The sequence below is a fragment of the Anomaloglossus baeobatrachus genome, chromosome 1 (assembly GCF_048569485.1).
Source record: "Anomaloglossus baeobatrachus isolate aAnoBae1 chromosome 1, aAnoBae1.hap1, whole genome shotgun sequence".
In the NCBI taxonomy this organism is placed as follows: Eukaryota; Metazoa; Chordata; class Amphibia; order Anura; family Aromobatidae; genus Anomaloglossus; species Anomaloglossus baeobatrachus.
The window spans coordinates 570,882,095-570,907,769 of NC_134353.1; the positions used below are offsets into that span (position 1 = coordinate 570,882,095).

General features: G+C 41.7%; 1 protein-coding gene across 1 annotated transcript in view; it reads right to left on the reverse strand.

Annotated features, from left to right (window-relative positions):
• The window catches only part of KDM4C (lysine demethylase 4C), a 480,711-nt gene that overhangs the window by 178,084 nt on the left and 276,952 nt on the right, over nt 1-25,675 (reverse strand). Inside the window, exons 9-12 of the mRNA XM_075317453.1 lie at nt 25,085-25,281; nt 20,197-20,435; nt 16,729-17,093; nt 9,924-10,044 (exon numbers count right to left, since the gene is read on the reverse strand). Coding sequence (XP_075173568.1) covers nt 9,924-10,044; nt 16,729-17,093; nt 20,197-20,435; nt 25,085-25,281 — 922 coding nt within the window. The remainder of the gene's footprint in view (nt 1-9,923; nt 10,045-16,728; nt 17,094-20,196; nt 20,436-25,084; nt 25,282-25,675) is intronic.

Below are 25,675 nucleotides of genomic sequence, written 5' to 3' on the forward strand. Positions count from 1 at the left end.
TCAGGGCTGCGCTAATTCCTGCGCTGACCACCAGCCCAGGGATGGCTTCACCTAGAGGCGAGCTTCCCCAGCCGACCGGCTGGGATCAGCAGTGACCACCTTCAGATGCCGAGGTAGCCAGGAACCCCACAGACAGGTTCCCTATGGACGTCCACCAAAGCAGGGAATTCTTGACTGTCAAGGAGAGAATGACATCCCCTTCGAAATATTCTCCTAAGGGTTTTCTTTTTTTTTTGTTTTGTTTGGCAGACAGGATTTGCCGTTGGAGAGTCCTGGAGTGGAACAGGCCCCATGGAGCCGCAGGTAAGCACACAATGTCATAGTGCCCCGCAGGGCTATAGCATGTCTCAGAGACATGTTGGCATGGCAGAGTGTCCCCAAGGCCCATTCTGACACCTTGAGTATTTACTCTGCTGGAAAAAAAGGTATAACCTTGGGAAGGACTGCTTGGAGTCGGATAGGTTCTCCAACGCATCTTCCAGCTGTTTACCAAAAGGAGCAGATCATCATATGGCCCTGAACATAATTTATGCTTGGTTTGCAGGCATACTGGACAGCCCTTCAACCACAATGCCATTCCGGCCAGATTAGACAATCCTGCACAACGGGCTCCCAGCCTGATAAAAATCGGCTGACGACTCTGCAAGAATGCCGCTGCTCCCTGCAGCAGTGGTAAGTTAGAAAAGATTTACTCTCGAAGAGCTTTATCCTTCAGCTGGTCTACAACAGTTTGTAGCCAAATCCTTAAAATCACGGGCCATGCAGGGATTTGGCAATAGCTGGCTTCAGAATTCCTGCTGATGTTTCCCACAAGTGTGTAAGACCGCCGTCTGCTTCCTTGTGAAGGGCGTCTTACACCTCTTCTCCAGGATTGTGCAACTGCCGCATCGATTCTTGGGCTGTTTTCCCATAATGCTTTTTTTTTTTTTAGCATCAAAGGGATACGTCCTTTTTGAGGAGGAAGGAGAGTTCCTTGTTTATCCGCGTCCATTCTTCCGGAATAAATGCTTCTATATATACGTTTACAGGGAAGGGTCGCTTCCTTTTCTCCGTAACATCTTCAAGGGACTTGATAGACTTCTCACCTGTTAGGGCGCCTAGGGGCCCCGACTATCTGAACCAGATTCCCGACATCATCACTGGAAAAGCACACCTGCCACCCACATCACTATCCGAGGATGAGGAGTCTGAGTGTGAAGAAGCACTGGACGAGGCGGAAAAAAACAGTCAGTGATGACCGCCTTCGATTTGTCCTGCATCACGAAAGCCTTCATGGAATCATACACCTCGGATCTGATACCTGACCTAAGGTCCGACGAAAAAAAAACCCTGGGAGAGCCTTCCGCAAACCTGGTCCGTTTGTTTGTTTTGTTTTTTTTTGTTTTGGAATGATTTGCCTGTTTGGCCTCCGAACATGGTGTGTATTATGGCCTCGAAAGAGTTCAATTTTGGTCTCATCTCACCAGACTATAATCTCCCAGGAATCTACATATTGGTCTAAGTGTCGAACAATCGGTAATGCGCTGGACCTGCTTCTGGCTGAGCAGTGGAGGCTTGTATGGCGAGCGTGCATACAGGAGCGTGCATATGAGTCCTGGAGAGTGAGTGCCGTAACTGACAGTAACCAACCCCCTCTGTTAGTGACAACTGTTAAGACAGAGCTGTCACTGTGCACATGTCATTCTGTAGGAATGGACCCCAACTCATGCTGTATGTCATAGGGGTGTTGTTTCCAACCGTGGAGGCTGCCGCTGCTGATTTATCACAAAGGAATGGGCTGCTACCAACCATATATCAATATATATACAAATTTGTAAATCGCATGCAGCAATCCATAAATCGAAGAAGAGACATTGCCATCTATGCCCCATACAAGGGGTCTCCGACACTAGGCCCGCAGGCCATATCGGCTCTCTGCACAGGGGACACTCCTTATGGATTTTAGGAGCCACCTAATGATGCAGATCACATTCTCGAAGATCACTCTCCCACCACAGGAGATCAAGGGTACCGGTCCTGGAGGCTTCTACGGAACACCCACAGGTCCCGCAGAAGTCGTGGAGCCGCAAGATGATTTGCCCTTCTGGCTACTGTGGCCGGGCCAGTCTGTGTCACTAGAACGGTGACTGTTTATACGGTTATGCTGCTGGCGTTCCAGAGAGTACTGCTGCCTTTTTGAAGCCATCCTGGGATGTAGGCACAAGCACCTGTGCTGCTCCTCCACCTTCCGGTCCCATAAGGTGCATCCCCCCGTTTCAATGCGCCCAGCTGTGTCCAGATGGTGGGCGCCTGCCCTGAAACACCGCCGCTGCTGCTGCATGGGCGCCGCCATCTTGTTCAGGTGACATCACACAAGCATGCCTCCTGTACCCTGCATGCCTTGCGCGCGTCCCAGAGCGTGCCACATTCGGAAGTCCTACACAGCAGGGGAGCGCAAGAGGTGAGGACGGAGTGGCGGTCCGGAACCCCTGATGAGCCATGCCGCACACCCCCGCACGGACACCAGGTTCCCTAAGGGCTGGTGGACGGCGCTTCCAGCCCCGAAGAACGGCGCCGCAGGACTCACCCTGCTTTTCCGGACACCGGACGGGGCTGGGTAAATACAGCTTCTGTTCTTCAAACTTCTTTCTTTAACCACCGTATTCCAGAACAAGGTCTCCCATCAAGGACAGGAAACCAACTGACGAAGGGGAGAGGTACCGCCCTTTTATTTCAGAATGGTTTCCTGTCCTCGCTGGGCGGATCCCTCTCTCACGTGGTGCTGTCATGGGTGAGGGGAAAACACAACCTCAAAGTTTTGGCAGAGTGATGGGATTTATAGAACTCTGGCGCACTGTGCTTTTATACTGAGCATAAACTGACCTGCGGTGCGAGTTTCAAATCAGCAGCGTGACAATTTCTCTTGTGGGTAGACTGAGTTTTATGTACAGATTTCCCCATAGATTTGCATTACATGGGGGAAGAAAAACGCAGATAAAAAATGAATGCAAATCCAAATGAACACATTGAGTATTTTGTGAATGTTCTACCTCAGTATTTGTAAGCAAAAATGTAGTAGTGGGGCACGTTTCTATTATATTTTTCCTCCAATTGTTCCACTACTGTTTCTGGCTTACATATACTAAGGGAAAAAGCTGACCAAATACTCAATGTGTGCACATGGCTTAATACGCACAAAAAGTTTTCTGAAAACCAAATTCTAGGACATATAAAAAAGCAGCTTTATTTAAGACATGACACACCAATAAGAGACAAAAACAGCAGCGTCAAAAATATGTTTAAAAAACTGTATTAAAAATGCAAATGGAAAACTACACGTAACATAATAGGTACAGAATTGGTACAGAAATTCCAAAACATCAAAAACTCTCCAAATACTCGTGAGAACATAGTGAATTCTCATCATTTCTATTTTTGTGCACTGCAGGTTTTAAATCTCTGCTGTTTGACTCATTGCATCTTTGCTACATATTGCTGAGTGTTTTGTTGCAGAAAATTCTGAAACGAGCCCATTCAGATGAATGGAACCATTTTTCAGTCACAGAAAACTATATCAAGATCTACAGCGTGGGAATGAGACAAATGTGGATTTCGACTGCAATCAACTGGAGGCGGAATACTGTTGGATTTCATGCAAATTTTAGTTCAGCCTCCGTGAAGTTTCATGCCCTTTAATGAGGCTGTTATCTGGTGCAGCTGAACCTCATTGATATAAATTGGTTGACACAATGGGTGCTGAATGGTCATCCACAGACGCTTTCTCCCTTTCACTGGCATTCGTAATGTACATTAGTACGAAAGCTACAAAGAGCTCTTTATCACTAACAATCTGTGGCATCCATGCCCTTCTTGGCGCTCTCGACCAATCGTCACTTCAATTAGAACGGCTTCATGTTGCTTTTGGAATTCTGTATAGATTAGAGGGCATTGTGGTGAGCACTAGTCTTCGACCGTGGTAAACTAGTCATTGTGCTCTAGCCGCCTACACATCTAAATTGTAATTTCAATGCCAACGATGCTATGATATTAATCAAATCACTTTATTTGTATATTGCAATCAGACGGAAACCCACTTCTCCTTGCAGCCCCTCAAGGCATGAAAAGATTATATCGATATGGATCACAGGCTGCCGCTCCTTTCTGGGAGAGATGCTTAGACGCAAACTGAGCTATGTGAGGCAGAACTACTGGGCTGAGATTATAAATGGAGGGTTTCCTCACATAAATTACATCCTAAAATGCAGGTATTAGGTAGGTGACGGATGAGCAGATGAAGATTCACACTGAGTAAATTAATTACAAACTCGCTGATAAACAGAATTGAAACTTGAGCCAAGGATAATGAAATTACATGCCTTTTTTCTTCCCTAGTGCTCCTCTTGTGCTGAAAGAAGATTATTTTCTAGAAAGGAGTGTAGGGCGATCACATTAGCAGCAGCAATAACCGTTTTACATGAAAATATCAAGCAAAATGTGTCAGTGAGTTGTCTGCTACGGAATTAGAAAAAGCAGAAGCAGCAAAACGTGCGACTTACATGTTACAAATATCATTACAGGCTGCAAACAAGGTGTCCTTACTTCTAGAAGATGTGCCTCACTCAACAGTGTGTGCCCGAGTCCACATGTGTCGGAATTGGATTTTCTAGAATACGACTTGTTTTCTTTCAAGAAGCGAGGAGCCTACTGTTATGAAGAGCAGCATAACATCCAAGGCAAGATTCCCAGGTGACAGTTCATTTTATGCTTTTTTGTACAAGCTGCAGCAACAAAAAGCAACTAAATCGCACTGTGTGACGAAGCCAAAAGCCTGATTTAGGCCACATGCACACGTTGAGTGAGTGTTTTTACCTCAGTATTTGTAAGGCAAGGTGCACGCCTTAAGTATTTGGTAAGTTTTTTCCTTCAGTATTTGTAATCTAAAACAAGGAATGGGTGATAAATACAGAAGTGGTGACGTGTTTCTATTATAACTTTCCTCTGATTGTTTCACTCATGGTTTTGGCTTACAGATACTGAGGTAAAAAACTCAGCAAATACTCAATGTGTGCACGTGGCCTGACATGACTAGTTATCCAAGGGATTGGCCTGAAAACAGAACCACAATGGTTTCCACTGCTGATCTCATGGATTTTGCTCTTTGGGCTGGGCTCACAGAAATCACATGCATCAGGCTCAGTTTTCTTGCCTTGACTGTTGCCAAAATCGATGCAAAAATGTTTCAGTTGTCATAACATTTGCACAACGGTGCTGAACCTAGCCGGGAACCGAAAATACATTGCCCCAAATATTGTGATCAGGCCACAAGCAAAGCATTTGGACCTGTTGACCACAACAACTCACGTGTTGGATAGATGGAAAGAATCCCAATGAGAACTACTTGACCAATTCTTTCATTAGATTTCATGGGGCGTTTTAGTAGAATGGAAAATGGCATGGAAGATCAGTTACCTCTACAGAGGATCTAAAAGAAAGACTGAAGAAAGCTTTGCCTATTAAAGAGTCTTCCAGGTCTGAGAAAGGAAACTATATAGCAGCTATAGTGAGAAATTATAGAGCCTTTAATTATGTAAGAGAACAGATCTAAACAATTCTCTAATACACTTTCCTCCTCGCATAACTGGTTCGAATGCTCTGGAAATTGAGGTATATTCTACTGGTGTTGGTAGCACCCCATCTGTTGGGCTACGTTCCCACGATCAGGATCAGTTGACTTTTTGATGCTGTTGATTTTCTGCACCATTTCTGCACTTTCGTTTACTTGCGGTTTTTTTACTGCATTTTTGACGCTGTATTTTCGGTCTCTGTTTGATGTATCATCCTTTAAATAAAGCTGTTTTGTTTTTGAAACATCCTGGGATTGACATCACTGGGTACGGATTACATGTGTTTTTGGAGCGTTTCCACTGCATAACTGAATAAAAAACACGTACATCTTACATCCGTACCAGCGGATTTTTCGCATCTAATGCAAGTCTATGGGGAAAATCCGCACAGAAAACTGAGCGTTACTACAAGAGAAGTTGACGTGCTGTGGCTTATACAAACACACTGCAGGTGAGATTATTTAGGGTGGGAAAGAAGCATGGTAGGCAGGAGATTTCTATTTATCCCATCTACTTTGCTTGTACTGTAAAACGCTGCGTTTTGGACTTAGTCAAAACATGAAGCGTGACAATATGTGAGTAACACTGATCATGAAGACATACCCTTGGGAAATATACATTTCAGTTGATGCTTCTGACTTTGTTTTGGCCACGTGCAGCCAACACAGGGTAAATTTAGAGCAGGTGGGGGTTTCAAATACAGTATGAATTGGTGGCGGTATCTCATGTAGATTATAAGATGCACCCCAAATTTAGAGAAAGAAAAAAAAAAATGAAACAAACAAAAAAATGGTAGTCCAGCATATTCATGAGCTCTGTATATCTGCTAGATCTGCAGCAGGGAAAACATTGATTATATGAAAATGACAGCAAACAGTTCAGTAAGTGACACATGGTAGGAATCAGGGTCTCTGTCTCTACAGTATGCTGCTCTCAGATGGGATAGCAAAAACCTGGTGAAAGATACCATTTAGCCCCTTTATGACCTTGGAAGTATATATACACATCTCCTGGTTACTGTGGGCTCAGGCAGCGAGCCTGTGGTAATCCCCGCATATGTCTGCTAATTCAATCTACAGCATCGGTCTGATCAGCACAAGCTATCGCAGTGTACAGTGATAAAGTCCCCTAAGTGGACTGGTACAATAAGTAAAAAAGTAAAATAAAAAGTTTAAAAACAAATAAAAAATAAAAAAAAATGTAGGAGTTCAAATCCATTTCGCTCCATTGAAAATAAAACAAAAAAAATACAAAATATATGCCTGGTCTATCAAAATATAAAATCAATTAATCGGATCGGTACACGTTTTTTTTGGTTGCCACAACACTGCATTAAAATGCAATAACAGTGGATCAAAATGTTGCATCTACACAAAAATTGTATAACTAAAAACGCCAGCTCAATACACAAAAAATAAGCTATCACTGAGCGCCAGACCTCAAAAAATGAGAACGCTACCGGTCTCGGAAAATGAAGACAAAAGTGCTATTCATTTTTTGGACAAACTTCTGAAATTTTGTCACCCTTTAGATAAAAGTAAAAGCATAAATCTTTGGTGTCTACTAAGGCCCGATTCACACATCCGGCATCTTGCCGGAAGCCTGATCTGGCACGCATGCAGTACAGTGCATTCATTTACAGTGGAAGTGCGACATCATGTGGACAAGTGAGGTTGTGCATGAAGCACACAACTGTATTGTGTCGCGCTTCCACTGTAAATGAATGTACTGTACTACATGCGTGCGAAATGCTGGATGTGTGAAACGGGCCTAACTCATACTGATGTGAGGCCTCATACTGACACGTCAATTTTACTATACAGTGAATGTGGTAAATAAAAGACCCCAAAAACAATCATGCAATTGCACTTTTTTTTTGAATTTTTCCCCCCCATTTTACAGCACACTATATGGTAAAACTAATGGTTTCATTCAAAAATAAAACTCGTCCCGCAAACAACAAGCCCTCATATGGCAAGATTGATGGAATAATAAAAAAAAAAAAGTTATGGCTCTTGGAAGAAAGGGAGCAAAAAACGTAAATGAAAAATTAAAAACGCCTGGAGATTGAAGGCCTATCTTCCACCTAACCAACCATCAGCCTTTTCTTTCCCCTGTGATGTTTTAATGATGCCAGAATGGATCTCATAATTTGTTATGAGATTGTTCATATTACACTTGTGAATCTGATATTTCCGGACCTGAAGCTGGATTAGAAAATGTTACACGTTGCACTTTTCAATCCAGCTCACCAGTTTTGCAGAATAAACTGGTGAAAAAGCTGGATGACAACTGAGGTCATCTCAAACACTAGTTGTCATAAGTTGGGGCATGAGACAATTTAACCAGATTGCAGGGAAATATGGATATCTGGCCTTCTTGTACAAGTGCTGTTTGTAGGTGGCATTCAATGCACAGTAAAACGCTGTGCAGATATGAATGTATGGTTTGTATTTAACAGCGAACGAGAAGATTCTTAGCAGGTTTTTGTGTGTTTCTGCACTATAATTGCAATCAACTGATTAGTGACATAAGTACTAAGAGTTCTGTACTAAAGCATATTTGTGCATGAAGCTTAAAATTGGTACATTTAAATGAAACGGAAAATCTCTTCTAAGGCTAAAATTATACAGAACATGTTAAAAGAGAACCTTTCTTCCAGAACCCATAGCTTGATATCGAAAAAACATGGAACACGGTCTACTAATGCCCTGACGCTGGTAAATCGCTGGACTGCGGACTGATAGGACGTGCACAGGGGGATCTAGATTTCATCTCCACTTCTTACACACTAGTTTTACAGAGTTTTTCAGAACTTGTGTAAGAAAGGTCTCCTGTTTGAATGAAGCTCTGGTACAGCATGCGCATTGCCATTACACTATGCCCCTCTTACATGGGAGATGTTCACAACCTCACTGGTCTCAGGAGCCATTGTCTTGCCAGACGTTTTGTCAGAAGTAGCGGTGGTGTCACAGGTTACTGTCGTGATTACTCCACAATGCTGAGCTCTGGCTGCGATTTCAGAAATACTGTGGCAATTATACACTCAGACAATTTTTTCTAATGCACATGTTCCTGACATAACTGGTTCAATGACAAACTGCAAAAAGACCATATTCATTTGGGTCAAAGCTCGCAGAGCTGCCAAGCGCACTCGATTAGCAGTTTTCCAGGCATTCAAGAATCTGCCATGTACATCTCCTCGTTATACTTACTAAAATGGTGACATTTCCTGCCCAGTGCTCACATCAGTCCGTAACATCACACTATTGGTCAGCTATCAAATCATTAGACTTGCTCTACATCACACAGGATTTTGTTCCATAATGTTGAAAATCTAATCATCTTGTGATTTTGCTCTCCTTTAAGTTTAGTTACAGAAGAGGGTAAGACCTTGGGTGACTTGTTCACTTGGGTAAAACTTTTCACAATGTTATGATAATAATGGCTACATGGATGAATAGTGTGTCCCCAGTGTGGTCAGCTTTACTGTCATGGTACCCACAAAGACGTCACTGATATATTGGCAGTACAGTGGCTCAGTGGTTAACACTGCAGTCTTGCAACGTTGGGGTACTGGGTTCAAATCTCACCAAGGACATCTTCTGCAAGGAGTTTGCATGTTCTCCCCGTGTTTGCGTGGGTTTCCTCCGGGTACTCCGGTTTCCTCCCACACTCAAGACATACTGATAGGGACTCTAGATTGTGAGACCCGATGGGGACAGTGTTCCTAATGTATTTAAAGTGCAGTGGAATTAATGGCACTATATAAGTGAGTAAATGTTATTATATTTCTTAAGGCCAGATTCAACAACTTCTAATCAGTGAAACTAACAACACGCAGATGCAAGATAGATTGCATCTATGTGATGTTTTTTTGGTTTTTTTTTAACTGATCTATTCACTTGAAGGGGCAAGTCTAATCCCCAAATAGCATGTAAAAAGGACTGTAGGCTATAACAGGTACATGTGAACATGTACACAAAAAAATCAAATGTATGAATGAGGTGAATGGCTTATTCACATGGTGGCAGCCCTATCTTTTAGGAAAGAAATTATACTACATTTGTAAATTTTAAGTAACAATCTTTGTCTTCAGACAGCAAGAAAAACAGGAATTGGTACCCATCTGACACAGACCGTATGTGCCAGACAGCCAAAGTGACAGCTTATCGCACAGTTGTTTGATTTTGTAATGTATATCCAAGAGGATCTGTTATATCTACACAAAATAGCAGGCATGACATAGCTCACACTTGGAAACACAATCTATTCTCATCACATGCCATTAATATTTTACATGGCAAACAAAATAATTACCTTCATCACTTGTTGTCTGCTGTTTCACAACGGTCATTAGCGATCGCGAAGGCGGGATGCCAAGTGGAAGTCTCCAACTTTTTGCCCTTTGGGGTCTTTTCCCATTGGTTTCTGGCCAACCCTAGATTCAAAAAGGCACAGTGTTATTCAACTAAAAAGAATTTGAAAATACACCCTCCGGCTATGCTGTGAATTTGGATAAGCCTTGGGCCGTCTGCTTTTATTGTAGTGAACAATTTTGCTGTAAAAAAGAAGCATATTGCTACTACAGTGAATGATACCACAGCATCTGCCAGTCGTAATAAAAATCTAAATGTTTCTATCAGGCCATGTTCACATGTTACGCTTTTGCAGCATTTTTTACTGTGTTTTTTATGCAAACTAAAAGCAGATTTTTACAGCACCAACAAAAGCGAGGAGATTTCAGAAATCTCAAAGCACACATTGCTTTTTTTTTCCTGACTGAATTGGAAAACTCCTGCGGTTTTGTAAATCTACAGCACGTCAATTCTTTCAGCGGTTTTGCATCAATTTTTCACCATAGAAAGCAATGAGTGTAAAAACAGAAAAAAATGAATCCATGTGTTTTTATGGAATAAAACTAACTTTATTAAAAATGTACTGCAGACAAATTAAGCACACAATCTGCACCCAAAAAAGGAAGTAAAACAATGCAGAAAACCTTTTTATAAGCAGTTTTGACTGCAAAAAAAAAATATAAAAGCAGCAAAAAATTTTCCCACATGTAATTCTCAGAACATTATTCATATGTTAAAAAGGGCAATTGCACTTTCATGTAACTTTTCAGAATAAGTTATTGTGTGCGTACTTACATGCCTTTCATCCTGTACTGATCATTAGATTTACTATCTGAAGGCTCTACCTCTTAATTTGCAATTGACTCTGAACTCACAGGAGGAGACTAGATGCTATGATAACAGCACACTGGGATGGATTCCTGCTATTCGTTCTTTAATTAGCATACAGAAAAAAAGCAGCAGCACCATAAAAAAATATAAAAATATATACAGCAGTCCTGAGCTGCGTAGTTGTGAATATAGCTTTGTGATGAGGCAAAATACTTGTTAGAAGGCTCAGCAGAATGCTTCTGTGTCTTCCTCTACCTGTTTCCTCACTCTCCTCCTTATTAATCCTCCTTCCCTTTCGTAGGGTATAACAGGCTGTATAGTGACACCTAAATATGATTTACTACCGATTTATGTACAGATTATTGAATGCACAGTTCCCCTTTAAAGTGTATGTGGTTTGGCTTATGTTGGACAAATATCCAGACGAATTAAAATATGTCTGATCAAAACATGTATCCATGAGGGCACATGCTGAGAAAAAGAGGAAAGTATATGGTAAGAGCATGCTAAAAAAGACGTGAAGAGGAAGAGTGAGGTAGAACATCATTTTTACCATAAAGCAATAGTAGCTTAAACCTTACATGGGCTTACTAAACTGACAACTGCGGGCACCGGTCCTTCTCTGCCCCATCTACATTCATGTAATTTGACATAGGGCTCATTCACATGACCGTTCCATTTGTCCTGGTCAGTTCCTGTTTTTTTGCGGACCCACGGACAGGACCATCTTTTCAATGTCTTTTGTGTAGGATCGGATGGCACACAAAAGAACTTCCGTATGCATCCGATCCTACAAAAAAAAAAAAAAAAACACACATCGGATGCCGTATTTCCGTTTCGTTATTATGGAACATATCCTATTCTGTTCCGTAATAACAGACCATGACTCAATACAAGTCAATGGGCCCACAAAATCCCTGGAAGCCGCACGGAAGCACTTCCGTGTGACCTCCGTCGGGTACAGTGTGTCCTGCTCCCTGCCAGCCCCGCGGCTGCCCGCACAGCAATGTGTCAGTGTCTCCCGCACTGCAGTATCAGCAGCTTCTTACACTGCAATTCGGGCAACCGCGGGGATGACTAGCGCTGCTGTCAGGAGGTTAGATGAGATCATTACCTGCTGTGACGATCTCCTGTACTCCTGACGTCAGCGCTGTCACTGACTTCCATTGCCCGCCGCGTTCTCACGTCTCGCGGGCGGCACGAGACTGTCACTAGTGGTGACGTCACGGGCTCCCGCGATTCTTCGCTGTGAACACGGCGGGCATAGAAGTAAGTGACAGCGCTGACATCAGGAGTACAGGAGATCGTCACAATAGGTAATGATCTCATCTAACCTCCTGACAGCAGCGCTCGTCATCCCCTGCAGTGACCAGGGCTGACCTATTGATGTAAGCTCTGGTCACTGCACTGCTCTTCCCAGCCAATGGGGAATGGTCTGTTCTTCATTGACTGGGACAGTGACTATGGTATGGATCGTCGTGGAACCCCCTTTTTGGATTACGCCGGACCCGGTTTTGATTGTTCTTTTCAATAAATTGGTGAAAGAGGGAATGTTTTGGGGAGTGTTTTTTCAAATAAAACTTTTTTTGTTGTCTATTTTTTTTTTTTTATTACTGACTGGGTTGGTGATGTCGGGGATCTGATAGACATGTGACATCACTAACCCCAGGGCTTGATGCCAGGTGACATTACACATCTGGCTTCAACCCCATATATTACCCAGTTTTCCACCGCACCAGGGCAAAAGGATGAGTTGGGGCAAAGCACCAGGATTGGCACATCTAATGGATGCGCCACTTCTGGGGTGGCTGTAGCCTGCTATTTTTAGGCTGGGGCGTGTCTAATAACAGTTGACCTCCCTAGTCTGACAATACCAGCTGTTCGCTTTCCCTTGGCTGGTGATTGAATATGGGGGGACCCCATGTTTTTTTTGTTTTAAATTATTTATTTAAATTTAAAATAACAGCATGGGGTGCCCTCTGTTTTGGATTACCAGCCAAGGTGAAGCTGCCAGCTGTGGTTTGTAGGCTGCAGCCGTCTGCTTTACCCTAACTGGCTACAGAAAATAGGGGGACCCTCACGACATTTGTTTTTTTTTTATTTATTTATTTTTTGGCTAACTACAAGGCTAAGCACCCTTTAGTGCCACATGAAAGTCACAAAAGGGTGCCAGCTTAGAATATGCAGGGGGGTGGGACATTATATATGTCTTTATCATCTATCTATCCCTCTAGTCATTCATTCATTCCTCTATCTCTCTCTGTCTCTATATCTATCCATCTCTATATCTACTCATCAATTTATCTTTCTTACTGCTTCCGTTTTTTGCGGTCCGCAAAAAAAACAGAAGGCACACGGATGACACACGGACCGTATACGGAAAGGAATGGATGTCACACGGATGCATCCGTGAAAAAAACGGACCGTTTTTTGCGGCCCGCAAAAACGGAACGGTCATGTGAATGTAGCCTTAAGGTGAGATTTTAATATTAGAGAATTAGTGACCATCAGGACTGGGGTACACCTTGTCACAGTGGGATGGCTTTACGCTTTTTTTGATAAACAGATGGAGAACTAATTACCACATGTTATGTATATACACTATTGCTTCATACCTTTTTTTAACAACAGGTTATATACTTATTTTCTTTATAATCTTAGGTATAAACTGACAAGTAACTGAAGACATTGAGGGCAAAGATGAATACGTGACCAGGTCTAAGATTCTCAAACAAAAGCTTACTGGATTTTCCATAGGGACACTTTAGACACTAAAGGGTTAAATGAACAATTAAATCTGAATGTACTCCCATAGACCAACTCACAGTATAGGTTACACAGTCATCTTGTTGCGTGTTTGTATAAATATCTAATGGTTGCATTAAGATATAGAGGTTTTTCTCTTCGGGGTAATAATAGGTTCATTGTGGCATTTGCTGGTTTCTTACATTTTTGATCTAGAAGGTCTATTACCTTTTTGAATTGAAGTAAGGAGAATGTACAGCATGGTACATGCCATAGTTCTGTTATTTCTATGGTAAACATCCAGAATGCCTAATATACCGTATTTTTCGGACCATAAGACGCACTTTTTTTGCCCCAAATGGTGGGGTGGGGTGTCTTATGGTCTGAATGTAGGGCTGCGGGGAATGAGGGTGCTGCGGTTGAGCGGGTCATCGGGGGCACGAGCAGGCTGTAGCAGCCTGCCGTGACCACGTGGGCCCGCTCATTGCACATGCACGCCCATCCTCCCGCCCATCTCTCAGCGCTGATAGGTGGGCGGGAGGTGCGCGCATAGTAAACAGCCAGCTGTGATCACCCCTGGCAACTACAGCCTGGAGTGATCATGTCGGCTGTATTCACTGCTCCCCGCGCATCATCATCAGTGAGGGGTGCAGTGAATCAGTACACTCACCGTTCCCCTGCAGCACCGCGATGTCCTCCTGATTGCCGGCCGCGCAGTGTGGAGACTAGCGGGGCTCACAGCAATGACGTCATCACTGTGCGCACGTGTCCACACAGCGGCGCCGGCACAGACAGAAGGACGGAGACGGAGGAGGAGCGACGCTGCGTGGAGTGAGGAAAGGTGAATATAAATGTTTTGGTTTTTTTTTCCTTTTTGTGTGTGTGTGCCGCAGGATGGGCGCATATGAGCAGGATGATGGGGGCATATGAGCAGGATGATGGGGGCATATGAGCAGGATGATGGGGGCATATGAGCAGGATGATAGGGGCATTTGAGCAGGATGATGGGGGCATATGAGCAGGATGATGGGGGCATATGAGCAGGATGATGGGGGCATATGAGCAGGATGATGGGGGCATATGAGCAGGATGATGGGGGCATATGAGCAGGATGATGGGCGCATATGAGCAGGATGATGGGCGCATATGAGCAGGATGATGGGCGCATATGAACAGGATGATGGGCGCATATGAGCAGGGAGAGGGACATATAGCAGGGAGAGGGACATATAGCAGTATAGCAGGGAGAGGGACATATAGCAGGATGAGGGATGGATATATATATAATATATATATATATATAAAAATATAAGGATGGGGATTATATACAAGGCAGGAGGATCATTACCAGGATGGGGTACCTTACTAGAGAATTTGGGGACATTACCCCCATAACAGTGTCGGCAGCAGATCCTTGCCCCATAACAGTGTGTCATGACCACATTTTTTGCTTAAAATTTTATTTTCCTATTTTCCTTCTCTAAAACCAGGGTGCGTCTTATGGTCCAGTGCGTCTTATAGTCCGAACAATACGGTACATATTGAAACATTACATCAACCTTTCCTAGGTTTGGAATATCTGCAGAGAGGACAGCTCAGGTTTAGCACTATCACGTCTTTACTGATCAGCATCTTGATGCCTCTTTGACTGAATAAGATTTATACATAACTCAGAAAACATTTAGCACTAGGTCGCTATACTCAGTTGATGTACAGAAATGTATCTGCAATGATAGGTACTTTTTAGTAACTATCAGCAATCTGTGACTGCCATATTTATTTAGGAAAACAGTTGACAGCAAGAGTGAAGATTTATTGAAAAAAATAACGAAGTGTCCCTAATGATATTCATAAGGAGTGGACACAACGTTTTAGCAAAAGTCAGCTCCGAACTTCAAGACTATGGGATCCTGAATTGCAGGTCAGAATCCCATGACCCTCTTCATAGTGAAAGCACAAGGTCTCATATGTTATCAGTTTAAAATAAATCAGCACTGCCATATTCATCAAAGGGGTATTCCCATCTCCAATATTATATCCCAATATGTAGAAGATATAATAATGATATTAGCAAATACCTTCAATTAGAAAAGTAGTATAGTTCTTCAGATTCATTATGTCGCTTATGTCATGTGCAGGGCATTGTAGGGCCTTAGGTACCTGTGGTTAAGACCACGCAACTAACTGTCACTATATGTGTGGACATAACCATGGATATCTAAAGTCTTGGAATGCCCTAAACATAAGGTAAGCAACATAGCTAATCAGGAGAACCATACTACATTTGGAGGTATTTGATAATATTAATATTGCACGTGTGCTTGAGAAAGGGGGCAGACCCTGAAAAATGGCAAAATTGGCACACAGCCATACTAAAAACCTAGCTGTGGGCGCATAAAAAATAATTTATTGCCAGACTATGGAAACATCTGAAAATACACTGAATATGTATTAATGTTTGTATTTCAAGCCATAGTCTGAATATATACTGTACTTGCATCCTGAAGTATTTCACTGTTGTTCCTGTGGAAATATATGAGAATGCTGCAATTATACTCAACATACTGTATCTAGCCATGCAGGACACAAAAAATGCATGTAATATTTAGATTTTTGGTGTGGTAGAAACATTAGATCAAAATGTCCTTGATGGATAAGGATTTCCAAAAAAAAACAAAGAATATTGTGGTGGTGTAAAAACAAGAGGGTGAAGCAGCTTTGACTAGCCTATAATTAAGCAGCAGCTTAAAAAATTGGCTAGAATAAATGGCTACAGAGTACAGATGGAATATTAATATTATCTGCAAATAACAGCCACTTGAATAATGATGCAAAAAAGTCTTCCTTACATTGCAGAAAAGGTAGGTCTGATTTATAGCTATCACATCGGAAGAGGAAGCATGATGTACATGACACCTCAATACACATGACAGGTAGGCTGTCATACATGATGCTCTCTGTAGCTCAGTGATTTATGCTGATAGTTGTTAATTTTACAAGTACAGCAGACAGGCTGTCAAGGCTGTACAATCAAATCCATCTTGGTTTATAATGATTAATGCTCTGTCCGATTCAGTAAACGAGCAAGTATAATACATTAATGAGGCTAGAGCTCTTACAGCTAAAGATCTGCTAACAGCTGCTCAATAGGACTGGGCATAAATAAATACAATGAAATGATCAGTGCTTACACACAAATTGGTCTTTTCACAGCCCGCATTCTCATCATTTATCAAGCTAGGAACTTCACCAGGTTCTAGGCCACAATCGGCAACCTCGAGGTCGCTGTCATCATCCTCATCACCACCGCTTGAGAAGCTGCTAGTCTCTTCTTTCTCAAATGGCTCAGACTCTAGAAGATGATACGCTTTTGTCTCCTGATTGAATGCATTCTGGTCATTGTCTTCTAATAAATCTGTGCCGTCTTCTACTTTAACGGGAGCAGGCTGGGCAAGAAAGCCGCATAACTCTGCCAGACCTGACGCGGCCAAACTGAGGTCATGGTTATCTATTTCTTCTGGTTTTGGGTCTTGATCCAAAGGCAAGGGAATACAACCTGCGCACCAAATAAAACAAGTTTATCAATTTTTCACAATCACTTTATGAAATACAGATGTGGCTTTTATCGTGGCACATGTACATGCTACAATGGAACAGTAAAATGTTCTGGGAAAACTTGGCAAACTGGAAAAGGTCACTTTTTGTAATTAGAATATAATATTGTGAGTTCAGTTCAGAAAACGTCTGTGCTAAAAAGAAATAGTAATGTGGAAGTTTGGGCAAAAGAGCACTTTTGTGTACAATTCTCCAGCTCTTGTTTTGGTACATAGCAAATATCAGACATACAAATCCTATATGGATTGTTAGGCTAGTTTCCGTATTTAGGTACACCTTGACGTGGTTGGATAGTTTTTGCACTTTTTGATCAAAACCCACTAAGTACCTTACGTGTTTAACGTTGGTATTTATTAATCGCAGCTATGTTTATATATTGGCACTATAGTGTATTTGTGCACATGTACAGTAATTTAATGGTAAAAGTGTGCGGGCCCTATATTTTTGTAGCCCATATTGCGGGAGGGTGAATGTTCCCTCCAGGGCTCAGCACCCTTATCTATACATCCTTCCCACACAGGGATTTAATTGTAAGCTATTCTTGGATTCCTTTCACGTCATCATGTCAGATACGGCTTGGCTTGGTACATGGAGAGGTAGGACATTAGTGATAGTAACCATGCATACACCATGTTTCAAATTATTATGCAAATGATATTTTTCTCTGATTTTCCTAAATGGTCGGTGCAAATGACAGTCGAATAAAAGTCATCATCACCCGTTAGCGTATACATCGAATATTACTGAAGAAAGCTCCCAATGATAATAGTATAATCTTCAAAATTTAAAAATACTCAAAATGCACTGTTCCAAATTATTAGGCACAGTAGAGTTTCTAAACATTTTATATGTTTTAAAGAACTGAAAATTCTCATTTGTGGAATTTGCAGCATTAGGAGGTCACATTCACTGAAATAAAAAGTTCGTTAAATCCAAAACATCCTAACAGGCCAAGTTACATGATAACATAGGGACCCTTCTTTGATATCACCTTCACAATTCTTGCATCCTTTGAACTTGTGAGTTTTTGGAGAGTTTCTGCTTGAATTTCTTTGCATGATGTCAGAATAGCCTCCCAGAGCTGCTTGTTTGATGTGAACTGCCTCCCACTCTCATAGATCTTTTGCTTGATGATACTCCAAAGGTTCTCTATAGGTTTGAGGTCAGGGGAAGATGGTGGCCATCTTTCATAAAACCCATAGCAGCCAATGACACAGAGGTATTCTTTCCAGCATGAGATGGTGCATTGTCATGCATGAAGATGATTTTGCTCCTGAAGGCACGTTTCTGCTTTTTGTACCATGAAAGAGTTGTCAGTCAGAAACGCTATATACTTTGCAGAGGTCCTTTTCACACCTTCAGGAACCCTAAAGGGGCCTACCAGATGTCTCCCCATGATTCCAGGTTAAAACATGACTCCTCCACCTCCTTGCTGACGTCACAGCCTTGTTGGGACATGGTGGCCATCCACCAACCATCCACTACTCCATCTATTTGGACCATCCAGGGTTGCTCGACACTCATCAGTAAGCAAGACTGTTTGAAAATTACTCTTCATGTATGTCTTGGCCCACTGCAACCGTTTCTGCTTGTGAGCACTGGTTAAAGGTGGCCAAATAGTAGGTTTATGCACCACAGCAAGCCTTTGAAGGATCCTACACCTTGAGGTTCAAGGGACTCTAGAGGCACCAGCAGCTTCAAATATATGTTTGCTGGTTTGTAATGGCTTTTTAGCAGCTGCTCTCTTAATCTGATGGACTTGCCTGACAGAAACCTTCCTCATTCTGCCTTTATCAGCAAGAACACGTATGTGCTCTGAATCAGCCACAAATCTCTTCACAGTACGATGATCACTCTTACGTTTTCATGAAATATCTAATGTTTTCATCCCTTGTCCTAGGCATTACACTATTTGATGCTTTTGGCAACAGAGAGATCCTTTTTCTTTCCAATGTTACTTGAAAACTGTGGCCTGCTTAATATTGTGGAACATCCAGTTTTCCTTTTATTGGGCTCACCTGGCAAACTAATTATCACAGGTATCTGAGATTCATTTCCGTGATCCATAGAACCCTGAGACACAATACAATCAATGAGTTTCATTGAAAAAATAAATAATCGCTATGACACTTAAATCCAATTTGCATAATAATTTGTAACATGGTGTATTTAGGTACAACTTGACATGGTTGGATGAGTTTTCACTTTTTGATAAAAAACAATGCAGAGTACTTAATGTTTTTACCGTTTATAGTAATAGTGGAGTTCATGCATTCTTTAGTTGCAGTGTGCTGAAGCATAGTGCATGTATACTACTCTCCATAGAGCCCGAAAGTCACATATCTGCACTGTTATGAAATATAACACTTTGCCCACTGCTGAACTTCTGTGTTGTCTGTCAGTTTCAATACAGGCCTCTCTTTATGAAAGAGGAACAGCTAAGAGCAGCAGCTCTGGAAAAAAATGGTGCTCTTATTTGTGTGTGATATGATCACCAATTGCTCTTAGCAAAAAATGAATGTGAAACAGTGTGCCTAGGAAAGAAAAACGATTGCTAAAAATTAATCAAAGGGATAGTGCAGTTTTTACATTTCATCTATTTATAGAATAGGATAATATACACTTTTCTAGTTTTCTAGAAATCCCATCTCCACTATGCTTGTACTGTAGATCGCAGCATTTTGGACCCCGCTGAAACACGTTGCCTCCAAAATGCTGCTAACACTGATCGCACCCTAATTTTGTTATTCTACACTACATGAGAAGTGACACTTGGGATCCATTTTTCTGAAAGTGGAAACCCACTTTATTGATATTGTATGTTTTATGCTGAAATCTCACCCATCATAATATCTTAGTAACCGCAAAATATTTGCGGTCCTTTCAGATTTCTATAAATGTTTATAATTTAATTTTACAATAAGTGAAACCAGTCATTCACTGGATTTCAAGGTTTGCTACACAGAAGACAAGGTTGAGCATTGAGCATAGTACCTTTAACTACCGACAACTTATCAAAGAAACATAATCAGTCCTTATTTCACCTGGAGCCTGGATATTATTCAATAAGCTGTGATCCAGATGCACTTCTCTAATGTTCTTCTCATCCCCCGAAGGCTCTTCTTTGTTTACTAGCACTGCATTTTCTGTGGGTTTTTCATTGACCTTCAAACCATCTGTAGCAGCTTCAGTAGCTATGATTTCTGCCCCGACTACTATGGCTGATACTTTCTTGTCCTCCTGTTTCTTAAGCCTCTTAGAACGAGATGTGGTATGCTGAAGGCTGTAATGGAAGATACTGCTGTCAGATTAGAATGTCTGGCGTGGATAAGATAAAACGGTTTCTAATATAAACGCCTTTCACCTTAATAAAAAAGCACAAAAATGTCATTTTTTTTGTGTGCTGATAGTGTTTAGAATTTATTATGTTACAGATCACAGTTTGATTTGGAGACTTGCTAAGCCTCTATCAAAGTTCCTCCAGTTCTCAAAGGTTGGGATATATAACCTTTGGGACTTTGGCATGACAAAGGTGAGCATGAATGTAACCAAAGAAAATGAGATCAGGAATCAAAGTGCTTGTCAGTCAATGCTGAAGGTTATTAAAAGAAAATGAGAGAAAATGAATATCCTAATTACAATTTAATATTATGCGATCATTATTTAATTTAAATGTAAAAAATGGCTTACTGGAGGAGAAGGCTGAAAGAACTGAAGAACCCATATTCGCCTGATAAATCCAGAGCCGCTAAGGTGCTTGATGACTAGCTTCACTGCCCACGTGACTGGCACAGCCAATCTCTGGCCACAGCGTGCTTAGATTGTCATCATCATTTTGTATTTTTTTCCTAACATCAGAGCGGACTTTTGTCTTCAGAAGAACGATTTCCTATTTCAGTATTTAAATGTTTTCAATCAGAAAGGTATAACTAACTTCTTAAAGGGGTTCTCCGAGGAAGGTTATAAAAAAAATAATGTACTTTTAAATATTTTTTTTCGAAATACCTTTATTTAGTAAAAAGGTATGCTTTATCTTGCGCACTCTTGTCAGGATTTTAGAGATGGCAGCTTCCATAAACTAGCCAGTCCTAGATTTCAGAGGACTCGCAGTAGGATGGGCTGCTAAAGAACATCTGCTGGAGACACGTCAGGTCAGAGCAGCGTCCCATCAGCCATCGTGGACTCGCATGTTCAGTCAGGGTACTGAGCGGAGTCCACTAAATGAGAAGATAAACACCTTTCCTTACCTGAATGGGGATCCATTTCTTTTAGCCTGACTGTTTTAGTACAGTGCAATAAGAACATCTGTCTCGCTCTTCCTACAGCCCCTCCTAGGACAGCGGCACTTCTAGATGGAAGTTGCCCTCCTTATAACCCTGACAGAGTGCACTAGTTAAAGAATATCTTTTTACTAGATAAAAGGTATGTACATAAATGTTTAATATTTAAGTGTATTTTATTTATTTTATATCAGAGAACCCCTTTAAAACCTCCAGTGAATGATTATACAATTCTTTAATATTGTATTGAAGTGAAACCATTGACAAGCACAGTGAATAGCTTAGGTTTTTTTGTGAAAATGGCTGCTGTAAAAGGGGTGGCAAGTGAACTATCAGAACTTAAAGTTCATGTGTTTTAAGTAGAAATGCAAAAGCATAAGGATCCAAGAAAAATTGTAATGGCTAGAAAAACAGGTCAGAGTATCTGCAAAACGTCAAGTGTTGTTGGGTGTTCCTGGTATGCAGTGGTTAGTAACCACCTCAACCACTCCAAGAAACGATGACCAATGAATGGGAAACAGCCGTTGGCGCCAGAGACTCATTCATGTGTGTGGGGAGAGAACAATAGCCAATAGTCCGGTGAGACCCTACACTGGAGCTATTAGAACACAAATTGCTGAAAAAATGTAATGCTACTTAAGGCAAAATAGAAAAAAAGTATGAGAACACACAAGGCATCTCAGCTTGCTGTGTATGGAGCCCAATCACAGTGCCCCTACCAAAGCCTGTTAACTAGCAAAAGTGCATACAATGAGCACGTGGGTATCAGAACTGCACCATGGAGCAATGGAAAAAAAGTAACCTGGTGTGATGAATCACTATTTCCTTTTACATTAGGTAGACAACTGGAAGTGTTTGTTGCTTACATAAGGAAGGGATGGCATCAGGAGGTGTTGTTCTACGCTATAATCAGTCTTGGTGTTTACACTGTTATACTGCAATGACATTCACTAATGTTACTATATTGTAAAGCAGCTGACACAATGTGGTTGCAGGAGCGGGGAGCCAGCAGTCCGACACAGACAAACTCCCTACAGAGAAGTGTGTGTCTTGTGTATGTAGATTGGGAAGCCCTGACAGCACTTCCTCCTATAGAAGGAAATGATCGCCAGGTGGAAGCTGCAGCTGCTGGGTCCTAACAGGCCCAGATCACCTCTGCATTGCATCCAGGAGCCTAAATATAACATGTTACTGAGCTTCATTTCCATGCCACAACTATAGGGAAACTGAGAGAACATACCGTATTTTTCGCTTTATAAGACGCACTTTTGTTCCCCCAAATTTTGGGGGAAAGTAGGGGGTGCGTCTTATAAGCCGAATATACGGGGGGGTTATATATATATAAATATATATATATGTATATATGTACACACACACACACACACACACACACACACACACACTGCAGGGTCCAGGGGAGGTGGGGGCGCTGCTGGGGGCAGGTGAACGCTGCGGCGGCAGCGTTTGATCTCCTGCTCCCGCTCATATAATATGCACAGCCGCTGTCCATCTCCGCTGGTGCTGAAATCGCACCGCAGTGATGGGCTGGGGGAGTGGTGCATATTATGTGTCTCTGCGCCTCCCTGTGATCGCACATGCCCCCCCCCCTGTGTTAGATATGGCCCCCGTTCTGCTACTCATTCTAAAATAAAAAAAGCTTTACTTACCCCCTCCAGCGTTTCTCCCCGTGTCCCTGCTTCCACTGTGATGCAGAGATCTCAGTCTGCTGTGCCGATCACATGACCGGCACGAAGAACCAGGAAGTGGAAGAACAGAAGCACGGAGAGAGACAGGAGGGAGATCAGCGCTGGAGGAGGTAAGGAAAGAGTGTTTTAATTTACTATGGGCAGCAGCCTGGGGGCGATATCTAACACAGGGGGACTTGTGCGATCTATAGGGGCCATGGGCAGCACTATGGGGGCGATATTGTGGACTTGTGCGATCTATATAGGGACCATGGGCGATGTATATAGGGGGCCATGGGCAGCACTATGGGGGCGATATCTAACACAGGGGGACTTATGCGATCTATAGGGGCCATGGGCAGCACAGGGGAACGTGTGCCATCAAAAGGGGGCTATATTCAATATAAGGGGGCCATATCCAGATTAAGGGGGGCTAATTTTAGGATGGGGGGCTATGAGGGACATATACCCTATATGATTTGTTAGAGGGACACTGGCATTATAAGATGGACCCCATTTAACATTAAAAAAAAAAAAATTCTCTTTTCCTTCACCAAATTTGGGGGGGGGTGTCTTATAATCAGGTGCGTCTTATAAAGCGAAAAATATGGTATATTTAATTTTTTTTTTTTGAAAAAATGCTGAACTGCCCTCAAAAGATCTTTTATTACCATATGAGGAAAACAATGGGTAAAATAAATGAGAGAAAAAAAAAAATAAATTAGCCACCGTCAGTCCAAATCACTGTTTCTAACGTTGTTCATATTAAAAAAAAAAAAAAAAAAGACACCATGTGTCCAACATCTAAAACAGCTATTATGCAAAGGGAGGCACAATGTAAAATTTATTATAATGGGCCTTTAGGACACATTCAGATGTCTGTGAATCACATATATGTTCTAGTCATGATTTTCAAAATATCCATTAAAGCATATGGTGCTGTTCACATCTCCATATTTTTTGTGGATGATGATTCCACAGAAGATTCAGAAATGTCCATTTTTGATCGATTAAAGTCTGAAAGCAAAATCACCCATACAAGTGAAAATCATGGACAGCACACAGATGCTACCCGTGTGCAATCCACATTTTATCTTTAAAGCCCCATTCCATCAAATTGTTTTATTGCACGGCTGGAGTAGTGTCCTAAGTCCCCTGCTCCCTGTATTATACTCGCTGTCTGGCGGCTTCATCTGCATTCAGCATTGCTCTGGTCAGTCTCCTGTGATTTGTGACCTGCTGGTATCTACACTGTTTCATGGAGCACGACGTAGGTCACAACTCAATGCATCTCTATGAGAGTCTTGTTCTAGGCTTTTCTGGCTCTCATAGAGTTGCATTGGGAGCTTGTGATGTACGGTAACTTCTGACTCCCAGTCAGTGAGAAGTTGAAGTCACAAGATTGTGCAGTGGGACTGCAGTGGAGTTGATAAAATGTTATGCCACCGGAAGCTGAGTATATGGCAGGGGCAGTAGGTTTACATTTAAAGTGCCACTCCAGCACTTGAAAAAAATGCTGGGGTGGTGCTCTAACACTGAAGTGAATAGAGCAGTTTTGCAATGTTTTTATTAAAGCAAACAGAAAAATCACTGATGAAATGCAAATGGCAAGAATGGACACACTGAGTCAATACTGAGGAACACATAATCCAGCATAATGATGAAAATTGTCTGAATGAAGCCTCATGGTCATAAAAAAAAAAAAAAAAGTGAAAAACAGACATTTCTATTTTACCTTGTTGTCATCCAAAATAAAATAGATAAAAAGGATATATGTATCACAAAGAAATAAAAACAAAATTGAATGTCAAAATATATGTTGTTTTTTTTTTAGAACTCTTAAAACCACATGTTATAAAGAAAAGAAAATGTTCCTTTTCATAAACAAGAAAATAGCCCTATCTTGAGCTGGTTAACAAATATATTAATGAATATAAGAATAATAGAAACACAAGTATAAGTCATACCTCTTCAAAACGTTCTTCATCCTCCTCCTCCTCTTACTCATCCATGCCTTCACTTCCGGGGTTGTTTCAATGGTGGGTTTTGTGTGGTCAATATTATAGATGTCTTTTCCTTGTTTCCAATTCTCATACTTCTCTGGCTGAAACATTTTTACAAATATATCCATTGATATTTTCACCATGTCGCTGCTGCATGAACACTAAAGAAAAGAAAAAGAAAAGGAGAACCACTTTTTAAATTCTACTCATTTAAGAAGGAAAATCTGCTGGAATGAGGAAACTACTGGCTCTAGAAAAAAAAAAAAAGATAGGTGATAAACCATAAGCCAGGAGATGGCACAAATGGTTTAATTTAGGATGGACTATATCTCATGGTCCTTGCTGGTCCTTCATAGTAGAAAGTAGGATTGGCATGCCAAATACACAAAAGCTCGCAGAGAAATATCTTGACACAATAAGTTGGAAGAGCAGCTGGGTACTGTGTTAGTAAGGCCTGAGTCCACTTGCTACAGACTCGCATCGCATCACCCGCCACATCCACACACTCTCCTGAAAAGGAGCGGGTCTGCTGCATGTATTTCTATGCAGTTGAGA